This window comes from Panthera pardus, unplaced genomic scaffold, assembly GCF_024362965.1.
Source record: "Panthera pardus isolate Hobbes unplaced genomic scaffold, ASM2436296v1 HiC_scaffold_11, whole genome shotgun sequence".
Taxonomy (NCBI): domain Eukaryota; kingdom Metazoa; phylum Chordata; class Mammalia; order Carnivora; family Felidae; genus Panthera; species Panthera pardus.
Window position 1 is genome coordinate 62,574,102 of NW_026526666.1, and position 20,416 is coordinate 62,594,517.

At 51.3% G+C, this 20,416-nt stretch overlaps 1 protein-coding gene across 1 annotated transcript; it reads left to right on the forward strand.

Moving 5' to 3' along the window:
• Nucleotides 1-9,954: 9,954 nt before the first annotated feature.
• On the forward strand, nucleotides 9,955-19,396 carry PARS2 (prolyl-tRNA synthetase 2, mitochondrial). Its single transcript, XM_019449181.2, has 3 exons — nucleotides 9,955-10,073; nucleotides 12,702-12,791; nucleotides 14,420-19,396. Coding segments are annotated over exons 2-3 (1,458 nt in total). The 5' UTR covers nucleotides 9,955-10,073; nucleotides 12,702-12,789; the 3' UTR covers nucleotides 15,876-19,396.
• Nucleotides 19,397-20,416: the final 1,020 nt, after the last annotated feature.

The window sequence follows — 20,416 nt, forward strand, 5'->3', positions numbered from 1 at the left end:
ATCTTTACAGCAGTAACCACCTCTGATTCAACCCCATGGCCCTGCACTGAGCTTAGCACACAAGGTAGGCTCAGGTTAGTCGCTGAAATGAGTAAAGTCTCAGCAGTGACATGGCTGCCTCAGTCCCCAAACAGGTGCCTCCATCACCACGTCCATGAGGGCTGAGGTTAGGGCCAGGTCTGCGGCCCAGAGAACTTTGAGGCTTCGAGCTCAACTAGAAAGCGTGGACTTTCTTGCCGCCTCCTTGCCACCTTCTGTCAATTCCCCAATTCTGCGATTGGGAAACCAAGGCAAGAGAGCAGGACTTGAGGGGTGCCTGGGTGGCTCAGTTGGTTAAACGTCTGACTTCAGCTCGAGTCATGATCTCACGGTTTGTGGGTTCGGGCCCCGTGTCGGGCTCTGTGCTGACGGCTTGGAGCCTGGAGCCTGCTTCGGATTCTGTGCCTCCCTCTCTCTCTGCCCCTCCCCCGCTCATGCCCCCCCCCCCTCAAAAATAAATAAACATTTAAAAAATAAAAAGAGAGAGAGCAGGACTTGACCATAGTCAAGCAACAAATTGATGGCAGGTACACACTCGAACCCCACCTCCAGACTCTTTGGCCAGTGCTGTCTGCCCTTTCAGAGCTAGCTGCCTCCTCTGTCAAGTTTATTTCTGTTAAGTCCAGGAAGACCACAGGCCTTCCATTCATTCACTCAACAAATATTTACCAAGCACTGGCCAAATGCCAAGCACAGTGCCAAGTTCTGGGGCTACAGTGGAGACCAAAATAGACCCTGCCTTTGCCTTCAGGGAGCTCACAATCTAGACCAGGCAGGGCAGGCTATGCAGGGCCTTGTGGGCCACACTGGGGACTTTGGAAGACCAATGGAAAGCTCTCAAAGGTTTTAGCTGGCAGTGCTGGCCCACCCCTCCCCCTCTACACCAGTCATACTCAGCCTCCGTTGTGACCTTTCCCCAAGATGGCAGCCCCTGGGACTTGGAACCTGGCCCTTGGCTCCACCTGTTCAGCAAGTCACTGCTAAGGCCGTAGGTAAGGAAGTCCCCCAGGAAGAGGCTAGTGGGTGGGTGATCTTTATTTAATTACAGCTTTGAACCCTGCAGAACACCTCTGTCCACTGGGTGGCCGGGAGGACAACTGTCCTATAGCTGAAGCCGCAGGGGTTCCTTAGGGGAGCATTGCAGAGTAAAAGCCTTAACGACCCCATAATGGGAATAATGAAGATGAGCCACACCTTGTGCTGCCTGCCCACTCCTTCCTCTGGGTCTAGCAGCCAGCATCAGGCAGCCAGAAACTCCCGTTTAGCCAATGTGAGCCAGGCACGTTAAAGATGGTGAAAACGGGTGAGCCTTTGCAGTTACAGGTTCCTAGAATCTCAGTGTTGGAAAGAACATTAGTCATCCCCTCTTCCAGCCTCTCCTTCTAGATCAGAACTCCTCTCAACAGTGAGTGTTCTGTCTAAACCGTATGCACGGCCCTGGAAGACAGGCAGCTCACGACCGTGAAGGAAGCATTTCAATTTTCAGCGGACCTAAGTCTTCTGAGTCTGTCCTGCTGTTGCGTTGAAATCTTCTTTTCTGTCAGGTTCACCTGCAGGGGCCACGCAGCTGAACTTGACTTTCCCCTGGCCCCCATTCTCCCTATTGTGGCACCCACGGCAGAAGGAATATCTCCTTTGCGCAGGCTGTTAACTTTTTTTCTTGTTTAAGGAAGGGGAGGATAATGACATTTAGCACTTTACAACTCAGCAGGAAAATGAGCAGACGGAAACAGATCCCCAGCATTGCAGGCGTGCTTCCAGGGAGAAACCCTCCCCCTCCGGCTCCGGCTTTGCTCCGTGGGGCCACGTCGCTGGCAAGGCTTGCTGGTGGACTTAGCGAGTCCGGCCAGCGCCTTGCTGCCCCAGCTCCTCGCCCACAGGGAGCCGCTCCAGGCCGCACAGGGGTGAGCCTGCTGCCGGTCATCTTACGTCCACTCACCTGGAGCACCTCGCCTACCCCTCTAGGGTTGTGATGAGGAGGAGAGACAGGAGATGTTCTCGGTGAGACAGAGGTGAGCAAACGCTGCTGTGGAGATGTGGAAAGGCTCCACCTGGCCTCTACGTGGCCACAGGAGAACAATTTGGAGCAGGGGACGTTCCCACAGGGAAGTCGAAGAAAGTCATCATCGCCATCGAAACTGCTTATTGAGAACTTGCCGCGGGCCAGTCGCCCTAGCGGACAACTCACACGCCTCACCCCCATCTAAGCCACACGAGCCCATCAGCAGTGTCGCCATTTTACAGATGAGGAAACTGAGGCTCCGTGACACTAAATAACTTTCCTGAGGTCCCTCTGCATCACCTGGAATGGCAGCTGAATGGCTTTTTAATTATTTGGGGGTTCGGATTACTCTCTCCTCTATCACTTATGTTGTTCTACAAACGGAACACTAACCCGATCTGAAGGCATTTTTTCCTGTTTACGTTTCCCGAACAGTCAATAGCTCTGTGATGGGGCTGGTTCTATTTTGGCGTGTAAATTGTTTCATTAAACGGCAGCTCCTCTGTAGGTTTTATTTGTCATCCGTGAAGTAAAAGAAACAAACAAGAACATCCCTACTGTGGCGGAGATAGATCTATTGTTTTCATCTGCCCAGCAGCCTGCCCTGCTGAGGACCTCACACCCCTTCTTCCTGGGCTCCTTTCCCACTCTGAGCAGTGGCAGGGGGGTGCCAATCATAATATCCTGCCCCCCTGCCCACAAACACTGACTTGACCCAAGTTAGGCCAATCAGAGTCCTTCCCACAGAGTTTTTCATCGCAGTGCAAGGGACAGAAGACATTCTCTGTCTGCTGGAACAGCCATTAGCAAGTGTCCCCGTTAGGATTAGGCTTAGCCGTGGCATGAAAACAGCATCCTAAACAAGATGGTGCATATTTACCTTGCCAGGCTAGCTCAGACATCACCTCAGTGCCCGCCCAGGCTCCCTTCTCCCCTCACCCACCAGGCACCTGCTAAGGTCATCCCACCACATGCACCCGCCACTCTCCACCTGACTGGAAGCACTGGGGACTCGACGTCTCTGGGAGCAGTCTTCAACCAGTGGGGAGTGGCAACTGGAGGATAAATACCCAGCCTCAGAAGCAGGGGTGGCGTGGGACGGGGGACAGGATACTTCTGAAGCATGTGCCACAGTCTCCCCGTGGCCTCGTTGGGATCGATGCCCCACTGCCCACAGCAGGAAACTGCTAGTTTGTTACCACATCCTGTATTCACTTCCGGCCCCTCCTGCTCTCGCTTCCCCACCTCCCTTCCAGTGTTTCCTGGATCACCTCCCGAATAAACTACTTGCCCCGGCATCTTTGACTCGGGGTCTGCTTCTGGGGAGCCCAGCTTTAAGCACATTCGGAGTCCTGCCTCATCCCGAGGGAAAGATCCTGCCACCTCTATGCTCCCAGCGCACTTTTTTTGTACCTCTAATATAATAACACCATGGCCCATCTTGTTGTGTTTATTAAGCATAAAATAGGAAGTGCCATCTGTGTACCAATCACCGTACCAGGTGTCTTGTGCTCCTCCATTCATGCATTTATTCACTAATTCATTCATTCAACAAATATTTATTAAGCGTTTGCAATGTGCTTACCAATGATCTAGGCCAGAGCTTGGCAAAATATGGTCCACAGGCCAGATTCAGCCTACTGCCTGTTTTTGTAAATAAAGTTTTATTGGAACACAGCCATGTTCATTTGTTCACCAGTATATAAGGCTGCTTTCACGTTGCAACGACAGAGCCGAGTAGCTGTGACAGAGACCATATGGCCCACAGAGCATAAAATATTTACTGTCTGGGCCTTTACAGAAGAAGTTTGGTGTCCACTGCTCTAGGCAAATAAACAAAAAACCTTGGTAAGATATTTCCTATGTTAAATGGTGACAAATGCTTTGAAGAAAAAAAAGCAGGGAGAGGGGGTGTCAGGAGTGATGGGGGAAGGGGTGGGGATTGCAGTGAAAACCCGGGTGTCAGGAAGTCCTGGCTGGCTGTAAGGGTGACATTGGAGCAAAGACCTCGGGAGGTGAGGGGTGAGCCACGTGGATGCGGCAGAAAAGAGCTGCCGGGCTGGAGGAACAGCAGGTGTGAGGGCCACGTGGAGGTATTAACAATAGTTAATCCTGTATTGAGTACTGTGTACCAGACAGCCTTCCAGTGCTTTACATGCATAATCTCATTTGATTACTTAAAAGTCTCATTACACAGTTAATCTTACAAAACAATGATCTGAATATATTTCTATTGCTAGCATTCATACAGGGCTTTCAGTTTGCAAGGTTGTTTTGTAACGTTGTTTGCTTGCGCTAACGCAGCACTTGGAAGACGTTACTGACCCCGTTGTATTATAGCCAAAGACCAGAAAGGTCGAGTCCTTTGCCCCAGGTCACGTAGCCAGTAAGTCAGGAAGCTAGAAAGCAAACCCATGTCTGTTCTGATCCGGATCCGGACGCTGCCTCCCTCCCTCGAAGCCATCAGCTGCAGAAGGCACACACTTCCCCTCACCCCACTCACCCTTAACCCAAATAGTGCACCAGAGAGAAAGGGTAAAGGCCTGTTGGAAGGAACCCAATTCCTTCATCCTCCCAGATGACGGTGACCCAGTAAAGTGCTGGAATCACGCCCACACTCACAGGGCTGTGATGATTCGCCCTGTCCTGGGGCAGCCGCTCTGTGCCCCACACTTGAGGCTGCGCCCAGTGCTCTGCCAAGCCCACCCGAAGCAGGTGCTCGAAAATGACTGACTGGTTGACAGACGAACTATTGCTGTGATTTTTTTTTCGTTGCAGTTTTAGCAAGGCATTCCCAGGAATTGAGGGAATTAGTTAGAAAGACATTAAATCGGCGAATATGTATTGAGATTTGCCACGTGCAGAAAAGAGCAGCACCTTTTTACACAGTGAACAGCTTTACTGTGGCAGGGCTAGAAATGAACAGGATACGGGCCCGCCCCTCTGGGAGCCCGCAGTCTAGTCTGGGTGGAGACATGGATTTTTTGTATGTGCTGCTGACCTACTGCGTGCCAGCCATCGCGCCGGCCAGGGCACTTTCATCATCAGTAAGAATAATAATAGCAAACACTACCGAACCCTGACTCCGTGCCAGGCGCTATGCTGAGTTACATCTCCATCACAACTCCACAGGGAAGACGTCACTACTATTTTAAGCCTGCGGCATGTGAGGCTCAGGGAGGTTGAGTATCCCCCATAGGCATGTGGTAAGTGGGCGGCAAAGTGACTGAGCCTGAGTGGCTCAGTCAGTCGAGCACCTGACTCTTGGTTTCAGCTTAGGTCATGATCTCACTGTTTGTGAGTTTGAGCCCTGCATCCGGCTCCACACTGACAGTGCAGAGCCTGCTTGAGACTCTCTCCCTCTCTTTGTGTTCTCTCAAAATTAAAAGAAAGAAAGAAAGAAAGAAAGAAAGAAAGAAAGAAAGAAAGAAAAAGAAAGAAAGAAAGAAAGACGTTGCCATTGCTGGTTGTGAGCATGGAGATCAGGCTTTGCATCCAACAGACCTGGAGATGATTCTTTCTTTCCCTTTTACTCGTTTTGTTGACCATGGACGAGCTAACGCTAAGCAACCTTTCCAAGGTAAACTGGATGTCCGCTGTATGGATAGAACAGTGATTATACCTGTTGGGACTATGGTGAGGATTTAATCAGATATGGCGTAAAGTGTTCAATATTGTCCCTGGCACATAGCAAAGACTCTATAAACGTGAACGACGATAATGATGACCACACTCATCAAGTCTGAGGAACCTGGATAAAAAAAGACGCCCACCTTCCCAGCCCCCTCCTGGTCTCTAATGACCCGAGATTTGGCACTAAACAAGCGGACGAGTGATGCACTCCAGGCCCAAGGAGAAGAGGTCCCTGAAGACAGAATGAATTGGTGTCACGCATGGTGGCAGGAGTAGGGATTCTGAAGGGAACAGGTGGCAGCAGAATGATGGTTCTCTATGGTGGGTGAGGGGAGCCACGGGGTCTCCTGAGTTGGGAAGGATGGAGGGATGAGCCAGATGCTTTCAATTACATCTCTCATCGCATCTTCACAACGGCCCTACATGTATGTTACGGTTCCTGTGTTACTGATGAAGAGCCCAGAAGCACAAGGCCCCAGAAGCACGTGGCTGGAAGTGGCTGGCAGGATTCCAAGTCAAGGCTGCCCTCCTACCCTCTGTCCAGTCTGTCTGGGTCCGGCTGGGCTAACGGGGCGGGGCGGGCTCAGGAATCCATCAGGTGGCCTGTCCCTCCAGGGGGTCTCTGGAGTCTGTCCCACGCACTGTCCCAGTCTGGGCCCCCGTAGGAGTCACCCACCCTGCCTCCCTCACCTTCTCTTCCCCCCGTCTGAGTTCACACCCCACTCAGGCAAGGAAACACAACTGACCGTGTCCTGCCCCGGTGTAAAGCCCGGCGGCCATTTCCCTCAGGCCGGGTCCTCCCGCTGGCCCGCGTCTCCCGCAGGGGAAACAGCCATCTTCTTGGAGTGACAGTCATACTTGTCTATTTCAAAACAAATACAAGCTGTAGAGCGGAATGCAAAATGCCCAGGGATTTTCTCAGAGGAGGAGTTGTCCGGGGCTGAGCCTCAAAATAGACGTGTGTGTGTTGGGGAGAGGAGTATCGCTCTTCAGGAAAAAAAATGTCACTGGCCTCAAAGACGAATAGAAACTCGCAGCCTGGAGCTTCCAGGGTGCCCAGGTGTGCTCTGTGCTCTCGCCCAACTATTTTAGCCTTCTTCCTCACAGCCAGTGGTCACTTGCTTGTGCTCTGACTACGGTATCTTTCTATCCCTCCTTGTCAGCTTGGGGAACTCCTAATTATCCTTTCAGGTCCATTTCTGCGTCCCCTCTTCCGAGAAGCCCTCCCTGATCCCACTCGCCACTCCTCGCAGCACAGGTCTTGCTCTCCCCTCTTCACAGCTTCTCCCCACAGGATGCTGGGACCTTCACTTTGAGAGGCAGCCTCTCCCAGAGATTATGAGCAACTTGAGATCAGGGAGCCTACTATGAACTCTGATTTCACTTGTTCATTCAGCACATACTCAGAGCCCCTCCGTACCAGGGCCATGGGCTCTGGATGAGGGAATGACTCAGTGTGTCCTTGGAGAACTCCAACCTGAGGGAGAGACAAACCATTCATTCATTCATTCATTCATATATTAAAATAACAAACAAAAGGCAAAACACTTTGCTAATCCCCAGCTGGGGCAGACCCTCTGGTTAAGGTTAAGGTTAAGGTTAAGGATACAGGGGCACCTGGGTGGCTCAGTCGGATAAGCATCCAACTTCGGCTCAACTCATGATCTCACAGTTCTGAGTTCAAGCCCCGTGTCAGGCTCTGTGCTGACAGCTGGGAGCCTGGAGCCTGCTTTGGATTCTGTGTCTCCCTCTCTCTCTGCCCCTCCCCCCGCCTCTCACTTAAAAATAAATAAACATTAAACAAACAAACAAAAAAGGATATGGAAAAGAGCATGTCTGACCAATGGCCAGTGGAAACAAAGTTCTAAGTGCATGGTGTGCCCCCAGAGCTGCGGGGACACCAAGGCAGGTGTGGGGTATGGGGTCCTTTTGCTTTTTTTTTTTTTTTTTTTTTGATGACAATGAATGAATGACTTTTTTTCTGTGGGTTTTTTTTTTTTTTTTCTGTTTTAGGGAACGTGCAGGGTTCTAATCATGAATGAACTCCGTAAATCAGGACACCCAGCAAATGACCGATCAAGTGATTGATTGAACTGTCACACTGGAAGTTGCTGTGGCGATAGGGCTAGATTCTGGGCCTCCACCACCCCTGGACTTTCTCAATGGGAAGCACATCTACTCTGACCATGGCTGGCTCCAGGCTGCAGAGCCTGCTGCAAACTCACAGTAAAATGCAGTTCTCCGCCTGCCTCCCAAGGGGGTCGTGAGCATTAATTAGTTACCATTGGTAAAGTGCTCTGAAGATGTGGGGGTGTATAAACATGGCAAGTCATTAGGCCTCTCCACACCACTATGCTCTACAGCCTGGGAACTGCTAATTGAGAAATAATTAACACCTCAGGGTGCAGAGGCCGGATTCCTGGCTTTTCCAGGATTGGGAGGGATGTAATAGCATGCATGGGAGCAGGGAGGAATATAAGGCTACTGTGGATCCCGATATTGAAGATTATTCACCTCCTGTCCCCAGAGAGGAGGCGTGGGGAATATTGCCTCAGGAAAACCTTTAGGACTGCACTCCTTAGGGAAAGCTTGGACTACAGAGCTGGGCTGCAGAAGCCCAGCGACGTTCTTAGAGCAAAGGAGCTCAGGCCCAGTCCAGCTCTGCCTGGCCTCCTAGCTGGGGGTGGGCGAGATGTCAGTCGTGGGGTCCACCCGCGCTTTATTTTCCTCCACTGGCCCAACAGACTGTCCGATGCCTGCGGGTCCAGCCAATGGCCCAACAGAGTGTCCAGTGCCTTTCCTCTAGACCAGTGGATCTAGCCCAGGCTGTACATTAGGATCATCAGGGGGACAACTGATGCTCAGGCCCACCCCAGGGAACGTGATACCCAGCACTGCAGGGTTGGGGGGCTGGGGCACATGGTGAGTCCAGTGCACTGCAGGTTGAGAACCACTGCTTTGACCTGTGTGTCAAGCACTATTTTAGGAGAAGAGGGAGATGGAGATGGAAACCCTATGACATTCCGTGACTCCCTGACACCAGCTCATCATTTCCTGCTTCCCTGCCGGAATGTCCTGCTCCCTCAGCCTGGCCACTCCCACCACCATTCTTGTCCTGGTGAACCCCACTCACTCTTCAGGCTCAGCTCAAAGCACACCTCCTCAATGAAGCCCTCCTCCCCTGCACTCCCACAGGACTTTCTTCAGCCCCTATTAAACCACTGATCATATGATGTCGTTCCTGGCAGATCTTGGGGCTGAGGGCTTCCTGGGGCCAGTGTCTTGCATTGGGTCTAGTACATTTTAGGCGCTCAATGAACTATAGCTGTTATTAGTTAGCTGGAGTTCCATGATATACAGCCCCCTCCTCAGGATATGTCATTTGTTCCCTGTGCCTAGAACATTCTTCCTCCAGATATCTGCAAGACTCTCTCAACTTCGGGTCTTTGCCAAAATGTCACTTTCTAGATGAGGGTTTCCTTGATCATCCTATTTTGAATCGCAACCGCTCTTCCTCCAACGCATTCCCTTTTCACAGTTTATTCTTTTCTCTGTGGGTGGATACCGAGGGATCCAGTCTTTATTAAAAACTTCGGTGTTTTGTTCACCATGGATTTTTTTTTGGCATTTATTTTTTTTAATTAATTGCATAAAAATACTACTTTGGTTACTAAGTGCCTGCTCCCCTTCCAAATTTCATATTGACTTATTGACTCTTTTCACGGGAATGCAAGCTACCTTGAGGGCAGGGAAATTTGTTTTGTTCACTATTCCCAGTTTCTCCCAGTGGTTGGTACATGGTAGCTTCTCAAAAAAATATTTTGTGAATGAAAGTTTGATCTAGTGTCTTAAAGACTGTCTTGCGCTTTGTGATAAAGGTTTTTTTTTTTTTTTCTGTTAAAAAATTTTAATGTATTTAAATTGAAAGCCTGTAAAAATCCTCGGGTATATCCCTAACGGCAAGTCCCACTGTTGTCATGGTTACACTTTCGCTAGCCTTTCCTTTCAGAGTGGGGTGGCCCCTGGCAGTGGGAGGGAACACCAAGCTCAAAACCCAGGCTTTTATCATAGAGTTACACCTCCCTACTTCCTAGAGGGCACTTCCGGAACAGCAGTTTATTCTTTGCTGCCCAAACCAATCTATGTGGAGGAGAGCCGGACTCTTTCTCCTTGGCTAAACTTCCGGAAAACCTCCACGTGCGTCTGGGGCGGGGGTTGGGGGTGGAGGCAGGCCCCGTGAGAGCGGCTTTGTGATTGGCAGGTAAGGCAGGAGGCGGGGCTTCGGGCGGACGTGCCCCTGGCGCAGGCGCGTTGGGCCGGCGTGGCCGTCGGGCCGGCGGTCTCGGCTGGGACTTCAGTTGTTTCTGCGCGGTTCTGCTCTCGGCTGGGACTTCGGTTGGTGAGTGTGGGGTGACAGAGGTTGGGCGGGGCGGGCGGTGAGAGGGCTGGGTCTCGGTTTTTGGACCTTGGTGGCCGTGCTTCCACGTGCATCCCGTCCTTGGTTTGGGGAGGGGTCGCTATCACCTGAACTCCGGGATAGTGTTTCCTCTGTTGTAAAATGAGGGCAGGACTTCCTCCTTTGTCTGCCTGGGGTCTTGTGAGTGCCCTGACGTTCCTAGAAGTGCCAGCCCTGGAGAGACCCTCTGGGATCACCGGGTGGCCCAGCCAACCTTCCCATTTTACGTATGGGGAAAGTGAGGCCCGGAGAGTGAAGTCGTTTGACCGAGGTCACCCAGCCAGTGAAGGCCGAGCCAGCACGTAGGACTGTCCCTGGGGTTCCATTGCTGCTTTATGCAGCACGGTCCGAGACGGAGACTGGAGATTGGAGGCGGGAACCTAAGCATGCCGGGTGTGCCCCTGCACTCCTCTGCTGTGTCGCTTGTCAGGTGGCCTCACATCTCTGAGCTCACCTCTTCTGTGAGTTGGACATAGCGATAATAATGGCAAAACTATTATATACCAGGCAGTGTCGGCAGCACTTGAGGCCCAGCTTTCCTGATTGGATTGCGGGGCCGTTGTGAGTTAACCTTAAAAGAGGCCTGTGCTCCAAAGATTGAGCCGCGCGCCTCTGTAAAAATTTGGTGAATGACTGAAGGACTCAGAGGCCCTTTGCTAGAGTCTGAGGTGCAGAATACATTAATTACTGTACTGCTTTAGAGGTACTGTCTGTAGATAACGCTGAAATTTTGAGATGATAAATAATTATTCTCCCGTCTGCGTAAGCTGAGGGGTCTGAGGACAGGCACACGATGGGAGTGAGGGCAGAGGGTTTAAGGCTCTTATTTAAACTATTCAGATAATTGTTTTATTGCGTCCGTCACTTAGCTTTTCATTTACTAATATATTTGATTAGGACACATAATTAACTCTTCAGTGTGATGCTAGGCCCTGAAGCCTGACAATGTAGAAAACATCACGAACTCCTCGTTTAATGGAGGAATAGGACCTGAAATATTGCTCAACTCCCAGTGCCTGGCACACAGCAGTTTCTCAGAAATAGCTTTGAAAATTATTCCAGTCCAGTAAACTGTAGAGCGTTGTGTGCAGTGGGAGCACAGAGAAGGAAGTGGTCATCTCTGAGGGTTTGGGAAGCTTCTTGTAATAGGTGAACCTTGAATGATGGAGTTGCTGGGGTGAAGCTGGCCAATTCCAGGAATGCTGAGCAGTCTGGGGCATGTTGGGGGAGTGGTAGGGTAAAAAGCTGGGAAGAGGTTTGTTGGGATCAAAATACAAAGAGGCTTCATGTAAACGGAAGTACCATTCCAAGAAAATGATGACGAGGAGCCATTAATGGGTTATAAGTCGGGGCATGATTGGATCAATTATCTTTTTAGCTGTAATATGGAGACCAGACAGACAGGGGTCAGGAGTCACTCACTTCAGTCATTGGTGGACATTTATTGAGTATCCACTGTGTCCAGGCACCGTGCTGGATGCTGCAGATACAACTTGGAATAAGACAGACATGGTCACTGCCTGCCTGGAGTTTATTGTGCTTTTCCCAGTGTGGTCCTGGTCTAACAGCATCAGCATCACCTGGAAACTTGTTAGAACGGCAGTTTCTCTGCGCACACCCCAGGCCTACTGAATCAGAAAGTCTGGGGCTGAGGCCCCACGGTCAATGTTGTAACAAGCCCTCCAGGTGATTCTAATGCTCGACTTAAGTTTCACAACCACCTGGCTACCGTAATGGACCAAGAGGTTTTGAGAGGCCAACCCAGGGTAGAGGCAGCAAGAGCCAGAAAGGAGAGGGTGGACTTGAGAGGGAGGTCAGAGACGGACTCCTCTGCTTTAAGAGGAGTTAAGGATGAAGGAGTGTCTGGTGTGGGCCACTGGCTCGCGGTTTACCAGATGAGAACCATGTGTACTTGCCTCCAGAGCCCACACTTTTCCATTCAGTCGCATTAGGGCTCTGCGGCAGTGCCTGCCAACCTGTCTCAGGCCACGAGCCATGTGGGAGATGATAATATTTGTACTGTGCATGGGGGACATGGATGAGGCTGCTTGAGGTGGCAGGAGACCAGCTGGAGGACTCGAGACCACTAGGACCTGGAAGGGGCCACCCAGGGGTTCCAGGCTCCCAGAGCCAAGAGGAGCCGGCAACCCATTGTCAGCAAACCACAGGGCAGCTCTGCTTCACGGGAGATGCCGAAAGGTAGGGCTGTCCCTGGACTTGGCAACATAAATCGAGAACCCTGAGGGGTGCCTGGGTTGCTCAGTCGGCTAAGCGCCCGACTTCGGCTCAGGTCATGATCTCACAGTTTGTGAGTTCAAGTCTCGCGTCGGGCTCTGTGCTGACAGCTCGGAGCCTGGAGCCTGCTTCACATTCTAGTCTCCCTCTCTCTCTGCTCCTCCCCTGCTCACGCTCAGTCTCTCTCTCTCTCCTTCAAAAATAAATAAAAACATTTAAAAAAAAAAAAAAAAAAAAGAACCTTGAAAGAGTTCTGTGTGTTGACTCAGTAATTCCTTTCCTGAGAATCTCTCCCAAATGTACAACAAACAAACAAAAGCCTTCTGTTCATTGTAGATTGTACATAACAGAGAAGATGACAGCTCCCTGATAGCAGGAGAATCGTTTTTGATCTACTCAGTGGAATGTTGTACTGCCATCAGGAATGTGAGTATTTTGTAACATCGTAGAGGAACACATGTGCTCATTTAGTAGACAGTGTCTGGTAAAGCCCAGCTCCGTGCTGAGTGGTGGGCCAGTTAGATTTGGTCCTTGGCTGCATGGAACCGAGTGCCTGGGAGGAAGACAGCAGTCACTCCTGAGAGGGATTGGTGATCAGTCGGGACTGCTGTGGGAGACGCTGGCCTTTGGGACATGGGAGTGGGACATGGAAGGCATCCCAGAGGACAGGATGGTGATCCCGAGGCTGGGAGGATGAGTAGGTGTTGGTACGCAAAGGGCACAGTGTGTTTAAGAGTGGGTGTGGTGCGGCTGGAACACAGGGCGATTGGGGAGGCTAAGCTCCAGGGGGCCAGCAGCCAGCTCACAGGTGTGCCCAGAAAGGTCAAAAGCTTGTACTTGATTCTGAGAGTAGCAGGAAGTTGTTGGAGGGCTTTAGGAAAGAAACACTGTTACCGTATGTGCTGGGACTAGTTCCCTGTGGCTGCAGCATGGAGCATGGATTGGAGGAAGGCGGGCATGGAAGTGGGGGGCCCGGTGCAGAGGCTGCTGCGGAGGCCCAGGGAGAGATGGTGGTGGCCTGGATGGAGGCTCTGGAGGTGGGGAGAAGGGGCAGATTGAACAGCAAGCGAAGAGATAGGAATGACAAGGCCGAGAAGGTTGGTGAGGGGACAGAGTGGATGAACCCAGGCTTCTAGTTTGGGCAAAGGTGGCTTTTGGTGCCATTGTGAGTGATAGGCCACACTGAAGGGGGAGCAGTTTTGGCGGCAGGGCAGTTGCTGGTGGGGGGGGGGGGGTGAATACTGAGTTCCCTCTGGGGTGCTGAGTTTAGAATATCCATGCAGCTCCTTCTCCAGGAGACTGTTGGATAGGGAGGTCTGAAGTGTGAGAGAGACAGACGGGGTACAGGTGTTGACTCAGAGTCGTGAGCGTGAGGCCTGACCAGAGAGTGCTCTGGCGGGGAGAGGCACAAGACACCTAAGGCAGGAGCCGGGTTGGGATGTGGGCAAAAGAGCAAGGCTGGCAAAAGGGACGAGGGCTTGTCAGCAGCAGTTGTCTCTGGGCCGAGGGATTAGACTTGATTTCCTTTTCTTTTTTGTTTCTGTTTTTTCCCAGTTCTCTATTATAACTATAGTAAATATTGATTGCACTCATAGAATGTGCCAGATACTGTCCTAGTAACTTTTTATAACTCTTCTAAATTCCCATAAGAAACCTACAAGACAGGTCTTACTGTATTCCCATCGTACAGATGAAGAAACTGAGCACAGAGGGGTTAAGTCACATGTCCCGAGCTACACAGGGTGCCGTCAGCAAGCAGCCTGCCTGGAATCCAGGCTGCCTGGTTCCACGGCTGTGCACTCCCCACGCAGTGGTGTCTCTCCACAATATGCTGTTGTATTTTTATAAATGGGAAAATAATTGTGTTTTTTTAAAATAGCAGTAGAGGTAAGAGAAGTAGGACTTGAATCTGCTAGAAAATTAGAGGTGAAAGGGTTTGCACCTGCAAAGTCAGTGGCTGGCTGAGAAGTCTGTGGGAGACCAGACCGAGCTGGCTCCGTCGTGGCGTCGGAGCACAGTTAACGCTTATTTCTGCACGGCTCGTTTTCCTCCAGGCACAAGTGCTTCCCCGCACGGGGTGCCATGGAAGGGCTGCTGTCGAGATGCAGGGCACTGCCCGCCCTGACCACCTGCGGCCACCAGCTCTCTGGGTACGTTCCTCACAGGTTTTACCACTGTGGCCCAGAGAGAGGGAAGCGCTTGGTGCTGTCCCGCATGTTCCAGCCCCAGAACCTTCGGGAAGACCAGGTGCTCTCTCCTGAGGGCAGATCTGGCGACCTGAGCTGTAAGAGCCAGCGGCTGATGCTGCAGGTGGGTCTGATCCACCCGGCAAGCCCCGGCTGTTACCACCTCCTGCCTTATACCGTGCGTGCCATAGAGAAGCTCGAGCGGGTGATAGACCAGGAGATGCAGGCCATCGGGGGACAGAAGGTCAACATGCCCAGCCTCAGCCCAGCAGAGCTCTGGCGCGCCACCAAACGGTGGGACTTGATGGGCAAGGAGCTGCTAAGACTTAGAGACAGACACGGCAAAGAATACTGCTTAGGACCAACTCACGAGGAAGCCATCACGGCCCTGGTCGCCTCCCAGCAGACATTGTCCTACAAGCAGCTTCCGTTCCTGCTGTACCAGGTGACAAGAAAGTTTCGGGACGAGCCCAGGCCCCGCTTTGGTCTTCTTCGCGGCCGGGAGTTTTACATGAAGGACATGTATACCTTCGACTCTTCCCCAGAGGCCGCCCTGGAGACCTACGGCCTGGTGTGCGGGGCCTACAGCAGCCTGTTCCACAGGCTGGGGCTGCAGTGCGTCAGGGTCCAGGCGGACGTGGGCAGCATCGGGGGCACCACGTCTCACGAGTTCCAGCTGCCGGCCGAGGTCGGGGAGGACCGGTTTGCGGTCTGTCCCGGCTGCGGCTTCTCGGCCAACACGGAGACGCTGCACTCGTCGCAGACCAGCTGCCCTGCTTGCCGGGGACCACTGACCGAAAGCAGAGGCATCGAGGTGGGGCACACGTTTTACCTGGGCACCAAGTACTCCTCCATTTTCAGTGCCCAGTTTACCAACGCCCACGGCAAACTGTGCCTGGCCGAGATGGGCTGCTACGGCCTGGGTGTGACGCGGATACTGGCTGCCGGCATTGAGGTGCTGTCCACCGAAGACTCTGTTCGCTGGCCCAGCCTCCTCGCGCCTTACCACGTGTGCCTCATCCCCCCGAAGAAGGGCAGTAGGGAGGAGGCGGCCACCGAGCTCACGGGCAGCCTGTACGACCTCATCACGGAGGCAGTGCCGCAGCTTCGTGGTGAGGTCCTGCTCGATGACAGGACCCATCTGACCATTGGAAACAGACTGAAAGATGCCAACAAGTTTGGGTACCCCTTTGTGATCATCGCCGGCAAGAGGGCCCTGGAGGACCCTGCCCATTTTGAAGTCCGGTGCCAGAACACCGGTAAGGTGGTCTTCCTCACCAGAGAAGGAGTCACGGAATTTCTGAGCCAAGTGCAGGTCGTCTGAATACCCCCGAGCCACCCCCACCCCATCTCGCAGCCTTAGTGTTCATTCGGATGGTCTTTTCCTACACTCCTTCCCAGGGCCAGCCTCTCCAGGTACGAGGCAGCTCGTGGCAGGGGGAGCATGTTAGGGAAACCGACTTTTATCCAGTCCTTTGTTCCTACTCTTTGTATTTGAAGTTGGTGATTCCATTCTCTGGACTGGCAGTGTTGCCACATAGCATTCCTCTTATATTCCATTGTGGAGGCTTGTGGGTTAGGGGGCAGAGGGGCAAGAGAGAGCCGCTCATCCTGACCCTCAGGCGAGTCGCTTCCCTTCTCTGCCGAGTTTCCCGTGTGGAGGATGCGAGTGGCCCATGGACAAGGCCCTCCTGGCTCCAGCAGTCTGACCCCTCCTGGTGCCTCTTGCCGCGTTTGGTCTAGAGAGCAGTCCCACTGGCCCTCCCCCACTTGGTCATGTCCCCTTCCCTGCTGGGGCCTCAGTTTCCCCATCTGTGACATGAGAAAATGGAACTAGATCTGTAAAATTCGTAAGCTGTCACTGGGTTGTTCCAAAGAGGTTCACGGTGGGCAAATCTGGGTCCTCTGATCCCCTGTAGTCTAAGCTACACAGAGAATTGATAGAATTAACTAATGGCCCAAAACCACCTCCAGAGACCTGGCTCTTTTGGGGTGGCTTAGTGTGGAGTTGGTGTTATATTGATTGAATAAAGTCAAGCTACTGGGATGAGCCTTGCATAGTAACTTGGAACAGTGGTAATGCCTGCCGTTTTAACAGCAGCAGCTTCCTACCTGACACTCTTCTTTCCTTTTTTATCCTACTATTTCTACAGTTCACTCAAAAACAAAACAAAACCCACCTCTGAAGGCTGGGAATATGTTTTAAACCATTTCTCCCCCAAATGTAGGGATAGCAGGCTTCAGGTACCATGGTGAACTTGTCTTGGGTCCAGAGTTGGGTCCTAGTGCCGCACCAGGGGTGCATATTAAGGTCTCTGCCCATAATCTGTGGAAACTGGGAGCAGGCTTGAGCCACAGAGCAGTGCCACCTGCTTTCACTTCTCCTGCTCATCAGATTATGGTCTCCACACGTCCAAAGCTAACAAGATTCTGTCACAGTCAAGCTCAGGGCCGCCACCTCTGGAAGTGTTTTGCCCTCTGCCTCCCCCACGCTCTCCCATTCAGCGTTGATTCTTGTTTGGAGCACACACAGCTCATTGTTCGTGCACCCCCCTCTCTTGGTTGACAGTCACCTCCCCAAGGTCATGGTCCTGGGCTGATTCCCAGTGTAGCACACTTCTTGGCCAGTTGTCCCACCTGCCAAACAGCTCCCAGCAGTGTGTTCCTGCTGCTGCTGTCACTGCTCAAGTAACCCACGCCCCAGCACACACCATCAGGTCTCCTCATTAACATTCATGCCAAGCCCTGATGACCCCCAGGCCAGGAGATGTGTATTCTGAGAGCAGACCTAGAAAGGCTGGATTAGAAGTTAGGGGACTTTACCCTTGGCTGCACTTTGGAATTACCTAGGTCCCACCCGGAAAAGTTCTGGTTAGAGTCTGGGGTACGGCCTGGGCATCCTGCATTTGAAAGCTCCATAGATGCGCTCCATAGATGCGCTCCATAGATGCACGAAGTCGATTCAGGGTTCCCAGTGTACTTACGGGCAGCCACCATCTCTGAGCCACTGTGCAGCTGAGCATTTCTTAGAGTAATTTCCTGTGTGCGCTGTCAGACTGACTCTGCTTTTAATGGTCTGGTCATTTATTTGTTAAGGGCCTGCCATGCACCGGTATGCTGTGAGGCACTTTTATATACCATTTGCACACCAAAAACTGTGCAGGGTGGATGCTGTTCTCCTTTTACCGATGATGAACCTGAAGCTTCATCTTTTAAGTGTCAGAGCTAGAATCTGAATATTGACCAAAACCTATGCCATTCCTGCTATAACTGCATGGCCTCTGCCTAGACGAAAGTGATTTCAGTAAATAAAACTGAATTCTTTATGCCTTTCTAATCCAGTTAGCCTAAAATAGATGAGAAATTAGAATCTGTGTGAATTGGTGCTTAATTTTTTTAAATTTCTTATTGAAGTACAGTTGATACACAATGTGACACTGGTTTGAAGTGAATAGCATAGCGATTCAGTAACTACACATTAAGCTGTGCTCACAAGTGTAGCTACCGTCTGTCACCATGCAACACTGTTACAATACCACTGACTGTATTCCCTGTGCCGTACCTTTCATCCCTGTGTCTTATTCACTCCACAACTAGAAGCCTGTACCTCCCACTCCTTTTTTTTAATTTAAATTTGTGCTCCATAAACTGGTTTATGTAAGGCTAGCCTAATACAAGCACTCTTAAAAACCAGAGTCCAGGAGGAGAGAACCAATTAACTTTTAAATTCTTCATAAATGTTCGAGTTATTTGAGGAGGACACAGAATCATGGAAGTTTCGAACAGGAGGACTTGGAGCCCGCCTGTCCACCTCTCATTTCACAGAAGGGAAGCAGGCCCAGCCTGGGAGTTCACCTGTCACACACCATCTGACAGCAGGACACCTGATTGCAGGCCGAGTGCTGTGTCCCCTGAATTAGGCTACCTCCAGTCGATCTTGTTGCATCAAGAATGGTCTGGCTGGATCACCGTTTGAGCTATAGAAGCCTTGTAGCTGCGAAACAGGTACCGTCCTCTGTTTTCCAAGGGAGATGAATCCAGGGAGAACAGTGATTTGCTCAAGGGCAAGCTGACCTGACACCTAGGTGTCCTCCTGATTACTAAGCCACCATGTCTTGGAAGAAGCCAGGGGCGGTATGATACGGGGGGAAGATCAGAACCTTGAAGAGACATAATCCTAGATCCAGCACTTACCAGGGATGTGACCTTAAGACAAATTACTCGCCTTTTCTGCTTCTCAGCTTCTTCATCCCTAAGATGTGCTCATGGCCATGCCCCTCTCAGGGTGGCCTGCGGTTGGCTGAGCGTATTACTTACGTGAAATGCTTAACCCTGTGCTCTCAGCAAGCACTTCCTTCACACCAGACAACTTAGGAAATGCCACCATTGGGAGCTCAAGTTCTGCTGTTAACTTGTCTCAAGACCTGGATCTTGTTTTCTTGATCTGATGCTTTACAACCTTCCTGGGGAGTGCCACGGGCAGGACTTCAGTGATGCCTGTGGAATGACTCCATCTCCTTAGAGAAAAGACCAATATTCTCACACTGTGTACCTTACTGTCTCTTTTCTGAACCTGCCAATGTTACTTCTTGCCATAAACTGGTGAAATGGAGATGCTGGCAAAATAACAGGTACAGGATGTATTATCATTGTTCATTCCTTGGGGAGATCTAGAAGCAACTGGCTGGGAAATATTTAGCAGAATTAATACTTGGGGACAAAAGCTGGTGCATAACAAAACCATTGTGTAAATCAAGCTTAGAATGTAAATCAAGGGCCCCATTAATACCCTGTTTTCATGGAAGAAACACCTGCTGGGCTATCAATAAAGATGCTTTGTAGAAATCTGTTGAAACTCATTTCTTTAACTACCTGAGTGCCAAAGAACTTCACAGAGTTCCCACCATCCATTTCTACACCAAGATTCCAGAATGCTTTTTAGAATGGATTGTTATGCATCCAAGGGCGTGTAAGGCTTTGTTTTAGAGTTAGGAGAAGTTTGATAATGTGGAAAATGGGAAACTTTTTTTTGATGTTAGTGCAAACTTAGGGTATACTTGAAAAAAATCAAGGTATTGCTCTTAAAATAATGACTTACATCATAGTGACCCACACTAGAGACTGTGGAGTCAGACTGCCTAGGCCACTTGATAGCTATATGACCCTGTGCAGGGTGCTTCCTGTGCTTCTGCAGTAAAACAGGGACGGCAGTGCCTGGCTCACAGCAGGTGCTGGGTAAGTGGCAGCGGCCTTTACACTTGGCCAGTTAGCCCTCTGCACGTAGTAGGTGGGTGGATGGTGCACGTGGGCCAACAGAGGGGGGTGGCACCTTTAGGGTCCCCCTGATCAGGCACCGCTTTGGTGCAGGGATGGTCGGTGTTCACTCCTGTTGAGCCAGCAGCTCTGAAGGGTGATGAGCTTCCATAGTTAACAGCCTAATTGCCCTTGGCTAAATAGAACTCTGTAGGGCTAGGAGAGCGAGGAGGAAGCACTTGTTAATGGTGACTGAGAACACGCCGTTTGCAAGGAAGAATTTGTTGCCCAGCCTCCCTCAGAAAGCTCGAGGGCTGACCGGAACCCTACTGGCAGGGTGTCAGGTGTTGTGGGGAGTCAGCTGTGGGCTCTGGCAGTCTGGCTCTGGGGAGACTGGACTCTTTTGCCCAGGCAGACAGGCTGGGGACATTGCAGGACAGTGAATGCCAAGACTTTGTGACAACATTGGAGTGAACAGGCAAAGGGCTGCTGGGTCTAGTGCCAACTCCTGCAAGGCAGAGGCCCAGTCTTACTGCTGCGGATGTATCCTGAAGGGCTTAGGGGAGTTGTGAATTCAAGTTCTGGCTCTACTTCTCGCTAGCTAGCTAACAC